Consider the following 21328-nt stretch of genomic DNA (forward strand, 5'->3'; position numbering starts at 1 on the left):
AAATAAGTGGCAGGCCACCAAAAAGAGAGTGCACAAAATTCGGGAAGATGCCCAGGACTTTCTCAAAGGGTGTTAATAGTCCCGAAAAATTTGTCTTAAATACATGTGTGATGCCACTGGTATCTGACATGTTTAAAATTTCAGCGAAATGCGCGGGGCAGTTTGTTGCTAAAAGGGTATGTATTTCTGCTGCTGTCCTTGCAGCTTGCAGGTCGAACGTCTCTTTGGTCGAGGTTAAAGGCACAGTTGTCTGTAAAAGAATAGACTTCATTCTGCTGAAAGTATCAATTCGAATAGAAGAGATATTCACAGAAGGCCAAATTTCCGCCTCCATGCCTGGATTGCTTTTTGGTACAATACTTGCATACAACAAATGACCCTGGAAGTGACGCTCACGCAATAGGGTTTCCCTGGCACCATGCCACAACAGCTGCGGTCACTTAATATAACGTAGCTACCGTTGGAAAGATGTCTGAAAAATGGCTCTATCTGTGTAGCCGGGGTTCCGTGCAGGTGACATGAAAGGTTATTTGATTAACCCTTGCAAGGTCCATGCAGGTTTATAACTTTGCATAGAAGTGTACCGCTCAGTGATGTTTTGCAGTTACGAACCACTAAGAAATACCTCTTTCTTTCCCCCACTCCAACACCTGTGTGTAAATGGTAAATTCCAGGTTGATTTGATGTACCCTTTACCCAACCTTTCAAACAGGCCTGCTGGTATATACTCTTGGCAGTATTGAAACTGAAAAGTCGTTATCGGGATTGTAATGGTGCCATGTATTATCCATTCAATGACAGGTCTTTCTGACATTGTCAATGGTAATCTCTCAAGTTTTTCAATGCTTAGCGCCGTATAGTCTGCTCCTTTCTGTGCCAACGAGATTTGTCTATCAGTAAGGTTAAAGATAGAAAATAATGACGTTATGTTGATTAGACACCAAGGCACGTGACCTGAACACAAGTTTTGTAACGTCCAGCCTAGCAACTGGGACTGACCATGTTGTAACATTATCATATCCTGTTCTATTATATCATAGCAGATGATACAATGCTATCCAGTGAATAGATTCTGGAGGACGGAGTCGTTAACCCATTGTTAACTACAGAAAATGCTTTTTCCAAATTAATACAATACATTTCTCGTATTTTTTCGGCAGTTTCAAATTGATTTAATTTCCAAGCTTCATTGTATGATGCATATTTACCGGCGTATATGAAATGTTTTTGACGCTGTTTGCGAGGTCCCATTATGAAATCTCGAAAGTCAGCACCTTCTTTAAGTAAAGTTAAGTGTTGCTTAATTTCTGGAAGTGTGGATTTCTGTAGCCATTCGAGGCATAGTTTTCCCACACTGTATGTTGTAATAATCCCTGGATGTTGTCTTTGGGAATATCTTGGGTCTGGTCTGTTTTGTTTGAACCCCTGTATTTTGTTCAGGAATCTATCATGACAGTTATTAGTGTCTGTGGGCCAGATTAACCTTTTTTTCCAATCAGGAAGTGTTCTGTTTTGTTTTAAAATATAGGCCACGTCTAATCCCTCATCTGCAGGGGTGTTTCCATCAGGTATTGGCTTTGGTATAGACGGGTTTTTCAAAACCTTTATCTTGGCTAAACCAAGACAGGTTGTTTGCTGAACTGTGTCATTTAGGAACATTATTTGTTCTGGGATCATGCAGGCTCTGAACAATGCTTCTACACCTTGTACATGCCATTCTTTTGTTCCCCAAATGGTTTTTGTCTCAATGTTATTTTTCCAATATTCAAAACCAAATGTGGACATTTTTTCATAACATTTTTCTGAATAAATCAGTTTAGTGTTTGTCAACATATTTTTCACCCCTGTCTTATTTAACATTTTAAAATAGAATATTTCCGGATCAGTGAAATTAAACCCCGAGAAGTATGGGAATTTTTCCAAAAATTTCTTTGAGCTGCCTTTTGGCGGGGTTGGACAATGCTCCCATTGATTATAAACAAAAGTATTTCTAGGATTTGCAGATTTATGCAGATAATGATGCCCGTTGTGGAAAAAACAGTACATTTCCTCATAATTCGACGAACCTTGTAAATAATCATGTGCAGTAAATTTTGCTGACATTTCTAAATCTGACATCATATTATTAATATTTTCAAAGTCCCAATCATCAGATAGAATCTACTAGGTGAAACAAAGTCACTAAACGAAATCTTAAATTGGTGTGGCAATTTCAAGAGCTCAACCGGGCCATAAATTTCATAGTCAATTTTGTCCCATGCTATACCACCAGGTATGGGGATGGCTGTGATGTTTACTGATGACAGTTCTCTTTTTTCGATGTGTGAGGATCTGTGTGGTTTCAGGACCAAGTTGATGTTCTGACTTTCAGTGTCCATTGTACTATATTTTCCATCAATAAATCTACCCAAACTTAAAACCAAGATGAGCCATAGGAAGAGGAAAAGTACACCTAACACAATCCAGAATTTAATCCATTGAGGAGTTAGATATGTTTCTTTGAGTTGATGATAGAGTTCTTTTACTTTTTCTTTGAATGTTTTTGTTGCTGGCTTGTCTCCATGTTCACTTGGATCATCGGAAAAATCATCAAAGATGCTAAAGTAGCCAGATGCAGTTCTGTCAATTGGTGGGATTGCTTCTGGATTTCCATTGATCTTTGCATTGTCTTTTGTTACATTCGTACAGTCTGAAGCTACATCGTTGTAAACTGGAGTTTCTTGTTGAACTGTAGCAATTTGGGTCTCAAGAGGCACAAGTTCCATGGCTTTGTTACATAGTCCTTTCTTAATCACCGTAGGTTTATCAAATGTGATTAGTCTCTCAGTTTGGACCTCTTGCATTGTAGCAAGATTTGGTCTTCTGCTATTTCTTGGGAGTCCACTGGGCCTACTACTTATTATTGGCCACATGGTTGTGGTTTCACCAGGTCGATTGATACAACTTGGTTCTCCTTTTTACCAGCAAGAGGCGGTAGCACTACTGATCTTGTTCCGCTGACAGCTAAGACAGGTACTGCTTTTCTGTAAGAAGGCCCAAATTCCTTCTTTACCGCGATCTTTTCTCTGACCAGATCCCCAATCTTTGGAATACAGACAGGTCTTGCTGGGACAGGTGGTTTTTCTTCAGTGGTAGTTGACTTTAATTTTCCGTTACTCAGATTGTTCTTGTTTCATTTAGGTCCTGTAAAACAGCCAAACGATTTTTGATATCAAACGCTTTTTGTAGCACCACTGAAGTTTGACGATCTAAGTCTTGAATAAGCATTCTAGTTTCAAATAAAAGTTCATACGGGCTGACACCTCCTAGACAATTTCTTGGCATATTATTAAGACTACGTTGGACACTTGTTAGATGTTTGACCCACCCATCACCCGAACCTAATACCCTCGCTGTTATAGATTGCTTTATGTCCCGTTTTTTTCTTTCCACAACCGAATTTTCCTCAGGATGGATGGGAGAAGAGTACCGCAACGCAATGCCCATGCTGGCCATGGCCTCCTTGTAAGCCTGTGAGCTAAACGCAGGACCCTGGTCAGAATGTAGCATGCCAATTGCGTATGTGCTGATAAAGACTCGCAAATCTTTTATAACAGTTCTGGCGTCAGCCGAGCGCTGGGGCCACATCCAAATGAATCCTGTCTTAATTTTTGTGGGACCGCATTTGTCCGTTCGGACGTCTGCTTATAGATAGCCTGATGCTGTCTAATAGTGGTGCCTGGGCTGGTGTCTGGCCCGGTTCACAACTGCGATCTCTGTTGTAGTCCTCACAATTCATTGCAAATTTATAAAGTTCTACGCTCATCCCCGGCCACCAGATTTCAGAATCTCTTGGTGCCTCAGACCCAATCCCATGTGCGCTTCTTGTATCAAGAAGACTCTCCGGTACGTGTTTGGAATTAGTCTATCCCCCACTCCAGGGGTTTGAGCAAACGGAACAAAGTTCGCATCAATTATGTACGTATTACCGAGTGGATAGTTTAGAGGTAACGCCGCATAATTGCCATCCATTGAGGCTTTTACAGCAAGTAGCGTTTCGCCATCTATTTGTTTTTTTGTACGCTTTTTTGTAACTACGGAAGCCGAGTGATCAGCCGCCGCTGTGGCTTTGTCAGCCAACGAATTCCCTGCAACGTGAACACCATCACGTTGAAGACTCTGTGTATGTATCACGTGAGTCTTTTGTAGTTCTTTCTGCAAAAGAACTTCTTGTTCCCATAGTTTTTTATGTTTTATTGTGGCACCTGTCTCATCTTTGTAACCGTTTTTTTATCCAGGTCTGCATGGAATTATTGTAAGATCGGACGCAGTAATGCGAATCGCATACTATCAGTGTCGGGAATTCACGATCGGCATTTTCAAGCGCCATTATTAGGTATCTTATTTCAGCTCGCTGAGCTGAACAATTTCTGAGTGATTCAGTTTTAGTGACCATTAGTCTGAATTTACCTAAGCGCCAGCAACCTTTAATGATCGTGCATGCTGCATTGTAAATCTGTTTCTCCACAACGTAGTGTTGTGCAAATCTGTCTGTGTAGATAACAAAGGTGTATTGTTCTAGAGGCAGAATTTCTATTGGTAGAGGATATTCATGTTTGTATTCTAGATTTTCTAGTTTTTTCATTTTCGGATCAAAATAGTGTTTCACATCTTCTGCAGTAAGAGAATTTTCCCATTGTATCCATTCTGGATCTAATGTCACAGCATTTAGATTGTGTGGGCTTGTTAATGCTTCCATAGCCGATTCTGCTGTTAACACAGATATCCTTTTGCGGTGCGCTAGGGATCTTTCTTTTGCTACAGAAGTTTGAACTGCAGTCAGAATTTTTTCTGTTGAACTAAATTTCATTTCAGCTTGTGTGTACAAATGTGATTTGTAGGCTATTGGTACCGTTTCTCCCTCATTAGAGGTCAGGTATGTGAATCCGCATCTGCCTGGGATGACGCGGATTACAAGGTTGCATTCATTTGCGCGTGTTTGCAGTTTTGTTTTAGTTAACATATCTGTCTGTAATGATCTTAATATTTCTGTGTTCTTGAGTCCAATTAATTGATTTAAAATCAGGTTTTATTAGTTCGTAGAGAGGTTTAACCCTCTCTGCATAATTTAGAATGTATGTTCTTCCGAAATTCAGGAATCCTAGGTTTTTCAGCGTTTTTGTAGCTTGTATTACAGCACACTTCTCTAAGAAGTTGTCTGCCATGCTTTTGCCTTCACTTGATAATTCGTATCCTAAAAATAGGACAGTTAAATGGGCAATTCTTGATTTTTTAAAATTAAATTTGTACCCTTCAGAAGCGAACCCAAGTATTATGGTGTTCACTCTTTTCAAGTGAGTCTCCAGGTCATCATCTGTAAGATAGATTTCGTCTACATAAGATAATGCTTCATCATCATAAATGTGTAGTAACTCTGTTACCCTTGCCGAAAATAATTCTGGGCTGTTCTTGAATCCCTGTGGGACACGAAAAAATAGTTTTTGCGACCCCATTATTGAGAAAGAGGTCAAATACTTGTCTTCAGGTGCAATGTTTTGACAGAAGAATCCATTAGAGATATCTAATGTCGTTTTATATTTTTTGCACATAATGTTATTCATTAGTGCTGCACTGTGTGAGTTTTGGACTGCAAAAGTTTTATAGCAGGAGTTTAGATGTCTGTAGTCCAAGACTAGACGATATGAATCGTCTGGCTTGGAGACAGGAAACAAAGGATTGTTCATTTGTGAGGTGCATGTTTCAATCACCCCCTGATATTCAAGTTGATCTAAAATTTATTTTCCTTGTTTTTTAGGTTCTTGTTTAACCGGATACTGCCTCTGTGCAGTAGGTGGATTATTTAACTGGATTTTATGATGAGGAGAGGCCTCATTCCATCCTACATAATCTATACTACTATTATAAAGGAAGAACTTTGAACCTTTGAGGCGGGTAAACTCTGGAACCACAGCGCCAATCCGCACACCCGATACATCGTTGTAATCGTCAGGGTGTGCAGATGGACATAGGCTATATAAACGTAATAAATAGACGTTATTTAAAAAATTTACAGAAAAAAAAGTAGTCCCTTGGAAGAAGCGCCGGCCACTACGTGCGTGTCCGACGTGAGGAGCGGCGTTTAGGAGCGCGAGGAGGACCGGCGGACATGGCGCAGGGAGGAGCGGCGGACAGGCGGGGAGGAGCGGTGAGCAGCGGATGAGGTAGGTTATTTATTCATTTAGGAGCAGTGAGCGGTGGAAAAATTAAGCAAAAATGAAAATCGTGAGCAAGAAGAAGCAAATGGAGCATTACAAAAGTAGCCAAACGGTGCATTACAGGAGGAAAAAGTTACGTGTGCAGGTTACAAAAGTGTAGAAAGTAAACATAGAGGTATAGGAGGAAAAAGTGACGTGTGCAGGTAGCAAGAGGAAGCAAACGGAGCATTAAAAAAGTGAGCCAAACGGTGCATTACAGGAGGAAAAAGTTACGTGTGCAGGTTACAAAAGCATACAAAGTAAACATAGAGGTATAATACTGCAATATATGGAGGATGGCCCTGGGGGACCCACGGACAACATCGGGGCGGGCGGGGGCCCTGAAGCCTAATTGCTCCCGGACAACGTCGGGACGGGCTGCTAGTTTTTATATAATGCTGGGGCTTGGGCCACTGCCCATTTTCTAGCAAGTGTGTATTTTTTATGTATTGGAATGTGATTTGAGAAGGCAGGCATAATCATTTCTTCGCCATGTGGGCACTCCCTGACAAACTCTGGTGGCCAGTCTTTTTATGCTAGAAGGATGTCATAGCCTTTATTTTCCTAGTTTTATCTCCCTCTATACGTAATGTTATTTCATATAGTTTATGGGGCACACTCACTTGGGTGTCTGCAGTTTCCACTTGAATGTATTCATTCGTGTCCACTGTCTCCAGAAGATTCATCAGGATCTTGCGAGCTATGCTCACTTCTGCTGCGCTGTCTAGCATTGTCTGGGCCCACTCTCCGTTTTTCAGTTGTGTCCTCAGGATTCTCGGCATGTTTTATTTTAATACTTGCTACCTTCTTTCTGGGAAATTGTGATTTTTTATTTTGATGAGCAGGTTCTTTGTCTTTGGACTTGAAGTGCTCTTCCTTGTGTTCTGACCGTCCTCTTCTTTCCGATTTCTTTGAGGAAGTCTGAAAAGATCGAGAGGAACGTGTATCAATATCTTGATATCTGTCAGGTTTTCTCAGATTGTCCCTATTTCTAAGGTTATATCTTTTCTCAGAGGGCTCCCTTTGGGGAGACTTGCCCCACCTCTCTGGAGATCTATTTCTCCATTGGGGAGACCTTCCTCTGGCCTGAAATTGTTTTTCTCTGGGAGTGGTTTGTTTGTTACCCTCCCAGTTCTTCTTTTGAGAATTGAGATTATTTTTAATAAAGGTTTTTTCAGGATTTTCAATTAGTTGGGGTTTTACTGGTTTACCACCCAAACTATCTCTGCCTAATTCTTCATAGGATTTTTCAAATATTTTTGCGAGCTCAAAAGGTTGGTCTGTGATATCTGTCTCCTTCCATTTTTGGCGGACTGCCACGCACGCTGCTTCTCCTTTTATATTGGCTAATAATATAGCCGAGACCTGCTTAAAATCTTTTAGTAATTTCATACCCAGAGTTAAAGCAGGTTCTAGACCATATTCGTTTTGAATCTGTCTTAGTACATCTGGTATAACCGCCATAGACGGAACACCATGTGTTTTTGTGTAGATAGAAGCAAAGACTGTGCACCAAGTGTCACAGTCCTCCACATGTGGTGCGATCCCCATTGGGAGGCAGATAGTCAGAATTCTGTGTTTTTCGTGAGGGGTGGTATCAGGAAACACGGCCTCTATCTGAGTGATTTTTTGAGCTAACCAGAATGGAATTTGCTCCTGTTTTGCAGGTGTTTTACCAAGACATGATTGTATATTCTGTGGTGTAATTTTATTTGTGTTCCCCTGATGTGGGGTGTTTTGCGGAAGTTTAATTGCAGGTTGGACTGTTGAAGTCCGCATGACATATTGAACTAATTGTCTATGTATTTTAATTAGTTGTTTTAACTGAACTAAAAGTTCTCCGTCTAACATTGTTTCAATGTCAGGATGTGGTGTGTAGCCGGCTAGAACCGGCCATGTGGCTCCTGGTCTACCAAATGGACCTAGCCTGGTAATGTGATTTTGATGATTTAGGGTGCCATTAAACAAGAGCAGGTGCTCTTGGTATGTTAGTGGAATTTCAACTTCCTCAAAAGGACAGTATTCCTCTGGAGATTCCGCTACTTTGTAGAAGTGGAACTCATGTGTTACAGAATTTGCTGCTGGAAAAGTTATCCAGGAATAGAATACCTCTGTCTGCCGAAACTCATGTGCCTCTACCACAAATACAACCGTACCACCTCTCGATGTTACTCCATTTTCTATAATTTTTATAGTTATGGTTTTTCTTATGTTGGCCGGGATGATTACTGTAACACAAAAGAGAGTACAAAGTTCCCCAGGGAGGCGAAGGAAAAGAAGAAGAAAGTACGTGTGAGTGTAGTGAAGAGCAAAAAAGAAGGGAAATTCCCTTGTTGGAACTAAAACCCTCACACACCCAGTAAACTAGGTGTCATGCTTCATCATATGGGTTCTGCTCCTCGTCAGACTGGCGCTGCAATGTCTGACAGGCTCCTGAAACCGGGGCTCTTTAACAGAGATCTTTTGTTCCAGCCATATGGTGCATGCGTGTGAGAGGGCAGGGAAAGTGTAGTTGTGAAGTGAAATGTGTCTACAAAAGGTGAGTCAGTCCACAATGTACTTTATTAGCATGGTTGACTCCCTTGGTTAAAAGGGGTGGGAGGGGAGATATATGCCAAGAAGCTCCAGAGCAGGATATCTACTACCCTCAGGTCAGGTCAACATGTTTCTTGCCATCATGGCAATTCTTCAGGACCTAGGTGTTTGGTACTACACAGTGAGAAAAAATAATAAATTACAACCTTATTGAATAGGTCTGTGGATGGGCAGGCCAATTGGTCCTGCTACAGTTAAGTGACCTAGAGGAGATAAAAAACAAGCAACAGAGGATCGTGGTGAGTGTAATGCTCTGTTAGGAACTAGTTTGCATATGCTCTATATTGTACACACACACGGAAAGGTATAAAGAGCATAACCAAAGGCAGGGGCTTTTTTGAGGATAAAACTACCCATAGTTATGCCTTGACAAACTCACTTAAGAGTGAAAATAATAATAAAAGCAGTGCGAATGAAGAAACTGAGGACTAAAAACTGTGGAATTAAAGGGCTCAGTGCTTACCCTGGGCAGTTCCCTAAGGTGCCCCGCAGACTGCTCCCGTGGGACCGGCAAAGGGTATGGTACCTGTGGGAGAGAAAGATGTCGAGCACGGGGCATGTTTACAAGAACGGAGACAACTAATAGCCTCTGTTGACAAACCGTCATAATGGAGCCCATCGGGTTTATCAATGACAGCTCAAGAAAATAGTAAACTCTCCTCGAGCCCAAGGTCTGTATAGTGTGAAGACCAGAGTTGCCTAATCGACAACACGCGGCACCCGAGGCCATCCGCCTCCACGAGGAACCGCCAACCCGCAAAGCTGCACACCGCCCGTATCCCGGTACCGCTGGAGAACCTGCGGGGGGATTCAGGCCGTGCCAGGTAAGCAGATCGGCGGGAACCATTAATGGGAAACGGAACGGCCCCACATGGATCGTGCTATCCTAGAAGCAAGTGTCTTCCACGTTACCACCGACAAAGGGAAAATCGAGGCGGAGCCGGCCACAGACTGTGAAATGCCACCGACGTGGTTGTGGGCATCACTCAGAGTATAGATACCCCATTAGCTTACCTCAGGTGGCACGCGGTACAAGCCGAGTAACCTACCCCACGAGCAGCGCCTGGTCAAGGCGCAGAGCAGCTGGTGGCTAGCCCGGTGGAGAAATCGGGTTTATGAGCCATCGGTAATCCGCCGAGTCGGTGTGTTCGGGGGCGTGGTGTCTCTCGTCGGGGACCGCGCATGCGCGGGTCCAGGCACACAATGTGAGTACTACAACGATTTTGAGCCAGAGAACCACCGGGTAAATGCGGCGGCCATGATGGGAGCGAAAAACTATCAGAGATAGTGCAGGTGGATAACGGAACTGGACAAGGTGTTCAGACCCGGGATTTGTAGTTATGGCATGCTCAAAATTACAGTGATGGTGATTGGTAGATCAATTTTCTGAAATGTTGACATTGTGTGAGTCCCAAATGAGAAGTGCCGATAGGCAGACAGTTCTGAGTTAGATATCAGTAGGACTGGTTGTCTATTCGTAGTAATGGCACCCATCTGGTTGGTGGTGTAGTAAGTTGGTCTGTTCATAATCAGTAAGCCCACAGTGTGAATTGTGCAGTCAGCGTAATGGAAAGAAGTACACACTATGGAAAAACTAGATGTACACACTGCGGGAAAATTAGAGAGGGGATGTATCATATCAGAACCCTTATGATGAAGCATGACACCTAGTTTACTTGGTGTGTGAGGGTTTTAGTTCCAACAAGGGAATTTCCCTTATTTTTTGCTCTTCACTACACTCACACGTACTTTCTTCTTCTTTTCCTTCGCCTCCCTGGGGAACTTTGTACTCTCTTTTGTGTTACTAGTTGTTTGGACTTGTACACTGGACCCCATTAAACATAGTACGTCTCAGTTCCTCCCTTTTGTTCTAATGATTACTGTATCTTGGTTGTCTTCATTAAACCCTGTAAGGTCTGCACCCGTTTGATTCGCATTTACTGCGGCTTCACCGGTTACGTTGTTGTCGCCGTTAAGCGACATTATTTGATGAAAAAGTGTCTTGCAGAGCAAGTTTTTTGAGGAAACAAAAGATTAGATGCACAATATTTTGGAACACTGTATCCTTCAACGTTGATTATACTATAAACGAATACATAGGATTCTCATCCTACTAAGTTCCGGCGGATATTAACCTTTCACCCACTCCAGACGTCTATTGGAGTTTTTACGGGAAAAGGAGTCTGTGTGAAAAAGCACGACTGAGTTACTCTAGTATCTTGCGTTAGATTATCGCCTTACCAAACGTTGGGCACCATGTAGTGTAGTTCCTATTTTCCCAATAGGCTCTGTGCATTGGAATAACATAAACAATATTTTAGACGTAGGACTGAGGTCGACTAGGTCTCTATTGAAAACGTTAAACTTAATTTAGGTTTGCCAGCTAGCTCAGAGGTCACTAGAAACTTTCTCGAATTAAAAGGGAGGAGTGAACTTCCCTGATTAGACAAGAAGGGATTCAGCTTCTGACAACCGCATAAACATGACAACTTTACTCCCCCAGAATAAGGAGTATATCTCCAGAGTCGTGTGAAAACGATAGATAGCTATTTCACTCAGTCAGTTGTGCATACTTAGTTTCACCAGAGTACAAAGAAATAGAGAGACGGGCGTTTTCAATAAAAAGGTGTTATTTATTGAAAAGTCTTATTTCTCATGCAAGAGAAATGAATTGCTATGATTGCAATACTTGTTATAAAGTAAAGTGCGTACAGTAAAAGGAGTATTATGAAATAATACTGTAAAAGCATTGATTTGGTTTCTGAGCCATATGATACTTAAAAGGTATAAAATATATACAGTTACATACAAAGATAAAAGCTTGACTAAACGTACTCAACTGGTGCTTCTAAATACGCCTACCCCGGTGTACCTAACCTAAGCCTAGTAAGTGGGAAGGAGTACATGGGCTGCAGTTTAGGTTAAGTTATTTTTTTGCCAAGTATCGGACCCAAGAATTCTCTAAGGATCTAATCAGCTCCCTACCTTGGTATTTAGAATGGAGGAGGTCTTGTATCTCGCTCTCAGGACTCGATCTCCCAGTAACCTGCGAGGGTGACTGGAAACACCGGAGCTGGATTTTCTCGGCAGGAGAAAAAGACAGGACCTTTCTCAGTGCGTCAAATGGGAGGGACGGCTTCCTTCGGCACTCGCATCAGCTGGGCCTCGGATAAGTAGATAGCCGCTCTGCTCTACACCACCGTGTGTTGCTTAAGGCAAACGTTGGTATATTTATACCTGGAAGGTGCTGTGTTTAACGTAAGGTTGGACATAAGATGTCAATTAAAGATGTCACTAAGAACTGACCATTCTTTCAGTGCTTGCAGGAGTTCTAAGACAAATCAAAACAAAAGCACGGGGAATTCCCAGGTTGCTGGAGGTTTGGTATGTTGTAAGAACTCGTTGTGCTTTCTAGGAGTCTAAGGAAGTAGCCTTGCCGCATTTGGTTTGCAGTGGCTTATTATTAAATATGAAATATTTAATTAGGGTCCTAGATAAAACACAACACATCTAATCCAAAGGTGATGAATAACTCGCTGCTGAGGACAACGACCAGCAGAGCCACTCTCCACCCCCAGTACATGGACTCTCTGATGTTGACTCCCAGGATAGTTTGGACGATGAACTCCAGGCTGGCCCATCTGGTTTGCCAGGGACCAACAGGTCCCAGGCCCCCATCCTCCCCACCACCACCTCTGCTGCAACAACAACAGCACAGCAGACCCCTGCAGTCACTGCATGTGCCTCCTCTGCTGCCACCTCCGCCGCCACCACCAATACCACCTGCAGCACCCTCCCTGTCCCAGGGGATGACCAGGACACACCAACAACTGTGGAGGGCAGGGAGAGTGTGCGTGGACCCACCGTGATGAGTAACAGGTCAGTGGCAGTAGGGCAGGTGGGAGGGACAGGGTCACCCCCAGACCTCAGGAGGTTAGCACACCATCCCTGGACCACTTCACCAGAATCATTGGGGCATATGAACAGTTCCAGGGACAAAGCGGCCGGTCTGACGAACTATTACGTGAGCTCATCCTGCTGATTAGGTCCATCGACACACGCATTGGACAAATGGTGGACCTCATGGCCCAGCACATGGCGTTACTGAGGGACAGGCCTGCATCCCAAACAACAACTCCGCCCCCTCTGTTGTGCTGCAGGATGACAGTGCACCATCCTCCCCTGCGATCACAGAGAGGGATGAGTCCTCAGATGCCGCTGGCCATGCAGCAGGCCATGCATTTGGTTGCCTGTGCCCCATGCTCTATGTGTCACTTCAACATTGCCAAGATCTTTGCCCGCATCACATTTTTAAACAGGGGTGTCAGGGTCTTCAGTCCATTCAGACACTGATACTTGTGTTATCTGTGTTGGCTCTTTTACCTGTCATGCAGTTTACTTTTTAGTGGTTTGCTATTGTTGGCTACGTTGTTGCCATGTCAGGTTGGGGTACACTGCCAGCACAGGGTGTGATTCTGTGCACAGGTTTACATGCAGGCTGGGCAATGCCATTATGTATGTGTGTTATTCCTGTATATGTGCCCAGCTGTCTATGTGTATGGTCATTTTGTGTTGGCCCTTAGTCCTGGTCCCCTGGCCTACATGAGATGTGTGCTCTTGGGTGGCAAGAAGGTGTGCAGTGTGAAGGGTGTGACTTTGTAGTGGGTGTGGATGTGTGTGCGCCCCTGAATTGTGATAGACACACATGTGTCACCCAGGAGTTGTGTGCTTGTTGTTTGGATTGTCCTGCCATGTGTAAATGATTGTATGCACTTGTGTGAGTTGCCTGTTGTGCACTGTGCAGTGTGTTGGTGTGTGACCCCTCCTTGCTGTTTTGTTCACTTATGAGTGTGCAAAGTGTGTGACTTGCACATCAGTGTTGTATTTGTGTGATCATCAATGTGTCTAGAGTGTGTTTGTGTAGACTGTGTGGCCCTGCTGCTCCTCACTGGCATTGAGTTTGTGTTTCTCATGCATTGCAGGCGCATGGTGCCTTTTCTTCTCCTGTATGGCATGGCATGTGTGGTGAAATGCCATCACCTATGTGTGCCACTTGTGCCTAGCCATTGTGGGTCTGCACTCCCTCTATTTGTGTATGGTACACCTCTTACATGTCTACTACTGACATGCAAGTCAGTTGACTTTGATGGCAGCTGCCTCTTTGTGTACATGTGTATGTGCCTTTCCATCACTTCATTTGTGAGACCATGCCTTGTTGTGCAGTTCTTGGGCCAAGTGTGATGTTCCACTCTAGACATTGCCCTAATGGTTTATGTGTGATGTTCTTGAGCTATTTATCAGTGAGGATTGCCCATGTGCACTTGAGCTGTGTGTGCTGCCCAGTGATCTGGTGTAGATGGTTCTGCTCTTGTATCCCAGAGTGGTGCATCCTGTTGTTGCTATGTTGGATGTATGTGTGTTGGCTGTGGTATTGCTTCACTTCATGGGTGTGCTGTTGTTTTTGTGCTGTGCTCATTTGTGGTGTGTGTGTTGAAGTTGTGTCAGTCATGTCTGTGTGTAGCTGTTGTGCTTGTGCACACACTGCTTGTTGTGCATACAGTGCTGTGTGTATGTGGGCTTGGCATTGCTTGATGTGCATCCCCTGATATCCTTTGGTGTTTGTTGATTTGTGCTTTCCAGTGCATCTGTGGTTGGTTTGATGTGGCAGTGTTGTTCTGTGCAGGTGCACCTCTTGTGTGTTGTAGTACTTTATTCGATAAAAACATTTATCATGAAAGTAAGACCAATTTCAAGTACCGACAACCCTTAAAATTCATACAAAACAATGTACAGGTTTTAAGTGCATTAAAAAAACATATATACAGTTAAAATGGGTGAACCGATAAAAACATTAAAATAGAGTAGCAGCATAGTCAGTCACAGTTAACCTGAAATATCATTTAGCAACCTCCTTTGAGATCGTCTTTAACTTATTTGATCTTATCTTCCAGGCTCTTCCCAGATATTTTGCCAACCTCACACACCAGAGCCAGTGATGTTACATCTGTTGTAGGAATGCGCAGGGCGTTAAGGTGCTGTCTGAAGCCCAGTTCCCTACAAATTGGCCTAAGCCACCGTCTTCTTACACCCCTATATGCTCTACAAGCAAATAAAAATGTTCTAAAGACTCTTTGGGGCATGGGCAACATGGGCATGAGGTATGGTCAGGCAGGGAAGGTCTCCACTTTTCAGTGAATGTATTTAATGGTAAGCTTCCATACCTACATTTTAAGAAAAGTGTTCTGTCACCAGGTGATTGGATGAAATCCAGAAATGGATCGAGCTTCCTGACAGACTTATAGTTCGGAAATTGGTCGGTCAGAGGTCCCCACCTATGTCCCTCTAGCTCCTCTTTCAGATCCCAGTCCCAATACAGTTTCTTAACAACATTTTTTGGTGGGGGGGACTGGGTCAGCCAAAGCTCACCCAATCCTATCCACGTTAACATCTGTTTCAGCTTGCTCAGCCATCGGATCTTGGCACAGCCTCCCAAGCTGATGAGTTCGTCAAATGCTGCAGCATAATTGACTAGATCCGTGGATCTTCGCAGGCGCACCCAGAACAGCAAAGGACGCAGTCCGACTATTTCCTTGATTGAGCGTCTGCCCAAATCAAGAAAAAGTGGTTTTAGAGGTGTTGAGACTGGGAGCGAGGCTAAATCTCAAAAAAACTTGTTTTCTGCCTTGACCAATTCCGGGTGTTCTCAATCCCCCAAAGTTCGGATCCATAAACTGCTGAGGCCAATGCCTTCCCTTCGTAGACTGCCAGGGCCGGGGCTATAGGTCTGCTGGTCGAGCCTCGCTGGCCTCTTGTGTGGTTTATGGTATGTTGTGTGTGTGTTTAGTTTTTGAGTGATGATGTTGTGCACTCATGTTGTGTTTGTGCTCCCATTGCCTTTCCACAGTTTGGCTGACAGGGTATGTCTGTTTCGGTTGGGGTTCTATGTGTGTTCCTGTGGTGTTTGTGTTTAGTTTTTGGGCAGGCATCTGTTCAGGCTTCCCTGTGTGTGTGTTCTGTTTGTGGATACACCCAGGGTGTGTGTTTGTTTGTGTGTGCATGTGCTGGGAAGTATTGGCAGTATTCAGTGTGTGAGGCACTGGTGTTGTGTGTTCCTTGGAAGCCACTCCTGCAGTGATTATCTCCCTGGTTGTTTGTTGTGTGGTGCAGGGTGTGTATTGTGCTTGCTTGTTGCTGTGCTTGTTGCTGTGCATGGAGCTGCACAGGATGGGCACCTGGCCTGTGACTTGATGAGGTGTGTTGATGTGTGGTTGGGGGTGGTATGTCCCTGTGGTCTCTTTGCCCTGCCCATGACTTGGAGTGGCCCTGCCTTCTGCATTGTACACATGTGTTGACTGCGGTGGTGACGTGATTGGGACCGGGACGTTGCTGCTAGTTCGCAGTCGATGTGTGTCCCGGATGCAGAGGGGTGACTTGGTGGCAGGTGGCTAATGTGTGGGTGCCCTTTTGGCTGTGTTGTGACCCCAGCAGGGTGTCTGTGGTGGAATTGGATCCATGTCAGCCCGTGTGTTGTGTGTTGTATTTGTGTAGTTGCGTACCTGCGCGGTGTCCACGGCGGCCCATTTGATGGTAGTGCTGTAGAAGGTACATCACTGAATGCATATGTAGAGATGGGTCCCTGGCATTCATGCCTGGGTGGAGAGTACCGGGTCTCTGCTATGGCGCTCCGTTGTTGAGTTTCCGCTGTGTCTAGTTGGGCGGTGTCTCCGCTGCGGTGCATCTGCCTGTTTGGGCCATCCTAATTTGTGGAGCGGGGAGGACGTCATTCTGCACGGCCGTGAGTCACCATTGGCTCCCACCGCCGTGGTGGCGGGCGCACATTGATGGCGTTGCGCGGCGCTTCGCGGTTGACGGGAAATTACCTAAGTTTTGCTATACTAATATGGCGGACGTGAGTACCGATGCTCGCGGGCGGAAAAAGGCGTTTTTTCTGCCCCGCCAGCACCGAGGTGGTGCCACCGCCCGACATACTAATTGACCCCTAAGTATTTTGTTTTTAAATAAATACTAATTTTAATTATAAAGGCTTGCTTGGTAAAGGCATATGCAATTGATCCATGGTAATGGTATTGCATGGTAACCGCAACTTTGTAAAGCCTGTTTCCCTGTCTAGGCAATGAGTTTGTCAATTGTCTCATACATGTGATGTAAGAGGTTTGTGTTCCACAAGGAAGCTTCATCTGTCATTTGTGGAGAATACTTGGCTCTGCCTCATGGCAATGGCTGCCTTCTAATGGGAGGGATAACAGCCACCCACATTTAATACTCCACACAAAATCTTAAATATGTCTGGCAGTAAATGTTCTGCAGCAACAGAATCCCTCTCTTAACTAATTCACAGAGCTACAATTGCCTTGCTACAGTACAAAAGACTTGAAAGTTGTAGAACTGTTTTATAATTATATTTTGATTATTAACAATAGTGCTAGTAATATTTACAATAATAATAGTAATACACAAAATTAGATAATTGCTGCAATGGTCACCACTGCTTTGATAACCACACTTGCAAACATTGATGCACCCCGAACATTAAGATCCATCCTGCTATAATGTCAAATTAGCAGAGATTTGTAAACAAATTATTTGATATGGACAACAGATCCGCTTCTGCAGGCACTCCACACACATTCACCTTCAATATATGACTGCTTACCTGATTGTACGAGTATAAACAAATTACAATTTGATTGAGACGACGGACAGATTGCTATTGCTTTAAAGTACATTCGTTTAATAATTGTACTCACCATAGTCTTCAATCACAGTCTGAATGGCAGGTACAGCCCCTCTCCCGCTGAAGTCATCTCCCTGGTCCACGAGGGCTTCCTTCACTGCGTCATACCCCCAGAGTATCACCACTCGACGGAGGCCCAAGTGCAGGGTGTACACAGGACCGTACTTCTCGCTCAGCTGCAGGCCTCAACAAAAGAGAAGTCTAATGAGGGGGTTATCAGGGCATGACATGCACAATTTCTAGGCCACTTTGGGTGATTAGAAGGAGGGCACTGTGAACCCTTTTGTCTGGAATTGAGAGCTAAAAGGAAAAATGCGATGACCAGTTTATTGAGGAATAACTCCCAATGTTGCTACTATTTTATATTGTAAATAGTTGTCCCTTTAGTATTATTTTTATACATTGTAACTCTGACATTTCTGTTTGATTATGAGTAATGGCGATTTTAAGGGGAAAAAATGGGTCTTTTTATGAACTGTTGTCCTATGTTTGGGTGGGAAATTTGGGGTCTGCCCCATACAAAATACGTGAATGCACCTGCACTTTAGTTATGTGGTTCTATTGCCCTGCCTCGTATTGCTGGAGACATCAAAATTATGATCTACTTGAGAATTGAATCATATCTGCTTTTTTGCACGTTGTTAATATTATGCCAATCATAGCTATTTCTAGCTTCAAATTGTTTTGTTCGCCATTTGAATGTTGCCTTTCCGCCCAGAATGTACTCAACTATCATTTGGGAGGCTGTATCTTTCATGTTTATTTACTAACCAAAATAAAGAGAATTTGACTTGATTTGACATGGTTTTCAGAAACAACAAAGTGCAGTGCTCCACTTAATGCATTTTGGAATTCTTTAGACCTGCATAAGCCCAAATTAGTTTTCAGAAGAGAAACAAGTAAGGCGATGGGGGTTCTTCATTCTGAAGAGCCTCAAACTATATTGTTGTGTGTTTTTTTTCCCCTTTAACCTCTCCCCTGCTGATGACGGAACCGCTCCGTCATCAGCTGCGGTGGCGCTGTGCTGATGACGGAGCGGTTCCGTCATGGCCTGGCTGCCGCGCGTGCACGGCGCTGATTTCGCGCCTGCGCGGCGCATTCTATTGAGCGGGGCGGGCCTTGCCGGAACTGCTCCGTCAGGAGCACAGCTCAACCGCGGCTGGTGACGGACCAGTTCTGTCACCAGCATGCGGCCGCCGGGCGGCCGCCCCGCCCTGTTAGCGCTGCGGCGGAATAGCCGCCGCAGCGAAAGGGTTAACCAGCAGTAGTCCATCCTTAAAGTCAGAGGAGCTTTTCCTCTCCACCTTTTAAAAAACTTAAAGAGTGTCTATCAGGCTGAGCAAAGGACAACCTTACAAACACTCTTCATGTTCAGGGTAGGCAGCCAGACGCTGTACTTGCACTAAAAGCATAGGCACCTAGCTACTAGATTTCAACTTTGCTTGGATGATGATGTCACAGTCCAGTGGGCATGACCTTCTAAGCCTGGTAAAGCACTTGGTGGTACTCCCTCATGATGAGAGGGAGCCTCTATCAGTGACACTCATCAAAAAGAGGATGATGTAAGCAGTTTAATGTGACCCCATCCCGCTCTGTGACTAGTAAGGGACTGCAGCCCCCTTTCAATAGCTGACCCATAACAAGTTCAGCAAATGAAAAGAGGTGGCAGTTCCTGTCGTCAGGGACCACCGAGGCTTCCCTCCCACCACTGCTGCGGCCCTATATATGTTTATCTTTTACAATATTTGGACCATGCGACCATGTGATTATGCATGAATGTGTGTGTACTTGTGAGTGCCTGCTGCAATGTGTGTATTTCCCGTTGAACGCATGGGTGTAAGCCAGTAACTGTTCAATTAAATTACATGCCTCTGTTGCCTTGAACACCTTCCTGAGTCCCGTCCTCCACAAACTGTGTTCAGTTTAAAATTCTTCAGCCCTCAATACGAGTGACCTTGTAAAATGGACCTAAACCAATGCATCTTTTATTATCGATATTCTTTATTAGTGATACGGGGTTGGAACAATTTATTGATCTCATCAAGAATTACAGGTTGCTTGTAAAGGCATGAAAAAAAACTGAAAAAGGGTCACTTCACAGAATGAGGTCACTATAATAAGTGCACTGTATCTAGCACCATAGATTACTGCTAGCAATGCCAGCTGGTGCTATTATTAGTTAAAGAAGCTTGGTTGTAGCACGATCACTGGACCCTAAATCCTGGGAATATTTACTCGTCTGCTCCCCATTCTATAAAGGCTGACTCCTTCTAAAGGCCTATGATTTGCCACAGTCCCTTATGTTTTGCCTCAGAAATGAAAAAGTATGCCTAGCCCAGGTTGCGTGAAGAAACGTACAATTTCAGTTCAAAATACTATTTCTAGATGTAATGTCGAAATTTGTAAATGTTCTGTACAGTAAAGCACACAGGCAAAGTTGGAAAATGTGCATAACAGTAAAGTTTGCTCTAACATTATGCCTGCTTGGAGGAGGTGGATAATTTTATGGGGGAAAGTCATTTCTACCTTTTTTGTTAGATTGAACTTTGTGTCAAAAACCATCGTTGGTTGCATGGCAACTGTACCACCTATATATAGTACGACCCCTTAATGCAAAGTGGCAGAAAGTAACGTCTAGCACTACTTTGCAGCCCAAAACAAGTGTTGCACTGGAAAGTAAATCTCAATTTAATACTGTGCATAAAGCATTAGTAAATCTGGGATTTATTTCTTAACAGCCATAATGCAAATTAAAGGCAAGCACGATACGAGTGCAGCAGTGGGCATACGTTTAGGATGCATCATGTAACTTACAATTGGGTGTCATTATGTACCATATAAAATCAAATTATTTGTAAGCACACAATGAAGCCTTTAAGGCATTGAAATTATGCCAGCAGAAGAAGCATTTTCAAGAACCACATACAAATTTAGAGGAGTTATCCAGAGTATCTGAAACATGAGTTATTGGATGCATAAAATCCCACAAAAAGGTCAATAAAACTCACCGTCTTCAAGGATTCGATCATGGAACTAGTTTTTAAGTGATGCAGGTTTCCCAAGATAGGAAGGGGAACTGGGCCAGGAGGTAGGTGTCCTCGACAGAAGTACAGTTTCCAGAAAGAGAAACAGAGGAGGCAGCAGATGCAGCTTAGCAGATAGATAGACAAATCTCCAGAAAGAATCATTTTTAAATTCCCCAATCCGTGTCTATTGCAAAATAAAATATATTTGTATGGCGTATTTATATAGCGCAAATCTAGCCAAAAAGGAAGCAGAGCACTATATGGGCATTGAAGGCAAAGTCAATGAATGACAGCTGAGGCTACTGGTTATGTAGTAGGAACCTAAGTAGGCGGGCCTGCCTGTCCTGTATTTATATTTGGCTTTTGTTTGTGGGTGCAGTGTGTATTTCGATGTTTGCATTTGGCCTCCCTTATGCAATATTGTCATGGTCATGATAATCCTGTTATAAAAGGCTCATCTAGAACATTTTTCAAGAGTACTGCCAGCTGGATTTGAAGTGATGCTTGACTTGTGTTTACACATTAATTGTCAGGGGCAAGCTGTATCTCGTACTCAGTTTAAGGTTAACCCTAATCCGAGCTCCCATTTCTGAATCAGTGAAACATAATAGCAACAACGCGTTCACCAACATAACTGAAGATCAAACAAATATAAATCCCATAACTGACTTGTTAGCATCCCAGTCTGAACATTTGCACCGAGTCATTAGTCCACGAAG

The 21328-nt window shown here is 43.7% G+C and overlaps 1 protein-coding gene across 1 annotated transcript in view; it reads right to left on the reverse strand.

Annotated features, from left to right (window-relative positions):
* LOC147712642 (cytochrome P450 2G1-like) overlaps window positions 1–20870 on the reverse strand; it is a 227150-nt gene extending 206280 nt beyond the window's left edge. Inside the window, exons 1-2 of the mRNA XM_086923337.1 lie at window positions 20592–20870; window positions 17597–17759 (exon numbers count right to left, since the gene is read on the reverse strand). Of these exons, the coding sequence (XP_086779463.1) occupies window positions 17597–17759; window positions 20592–20771 (343 nt within the window). The 5' untranslated portion in view covers window positions 20772–20870. The remainder of the gene's footprint in view (window positions 1–17596; window positions 17760–20591) is intronic.
* Between the last annotated feature and the right edge of the window lie 458 nt (window positions 20871–21328).

Source organism: Lissotriton vulgaris, chromosome 5, assembly GCF_964263255.1.
Source record: "Lissotriton vulgaris chromosome 5, aLisVul1.2, whole genome shotgun sequence".
Lineage (NCBI taxonomy): Eukaryota > Metazoa > Chordata > Amphibia > Caudata > Salamandridae > Lissotriton > Lissotriton vulgaris.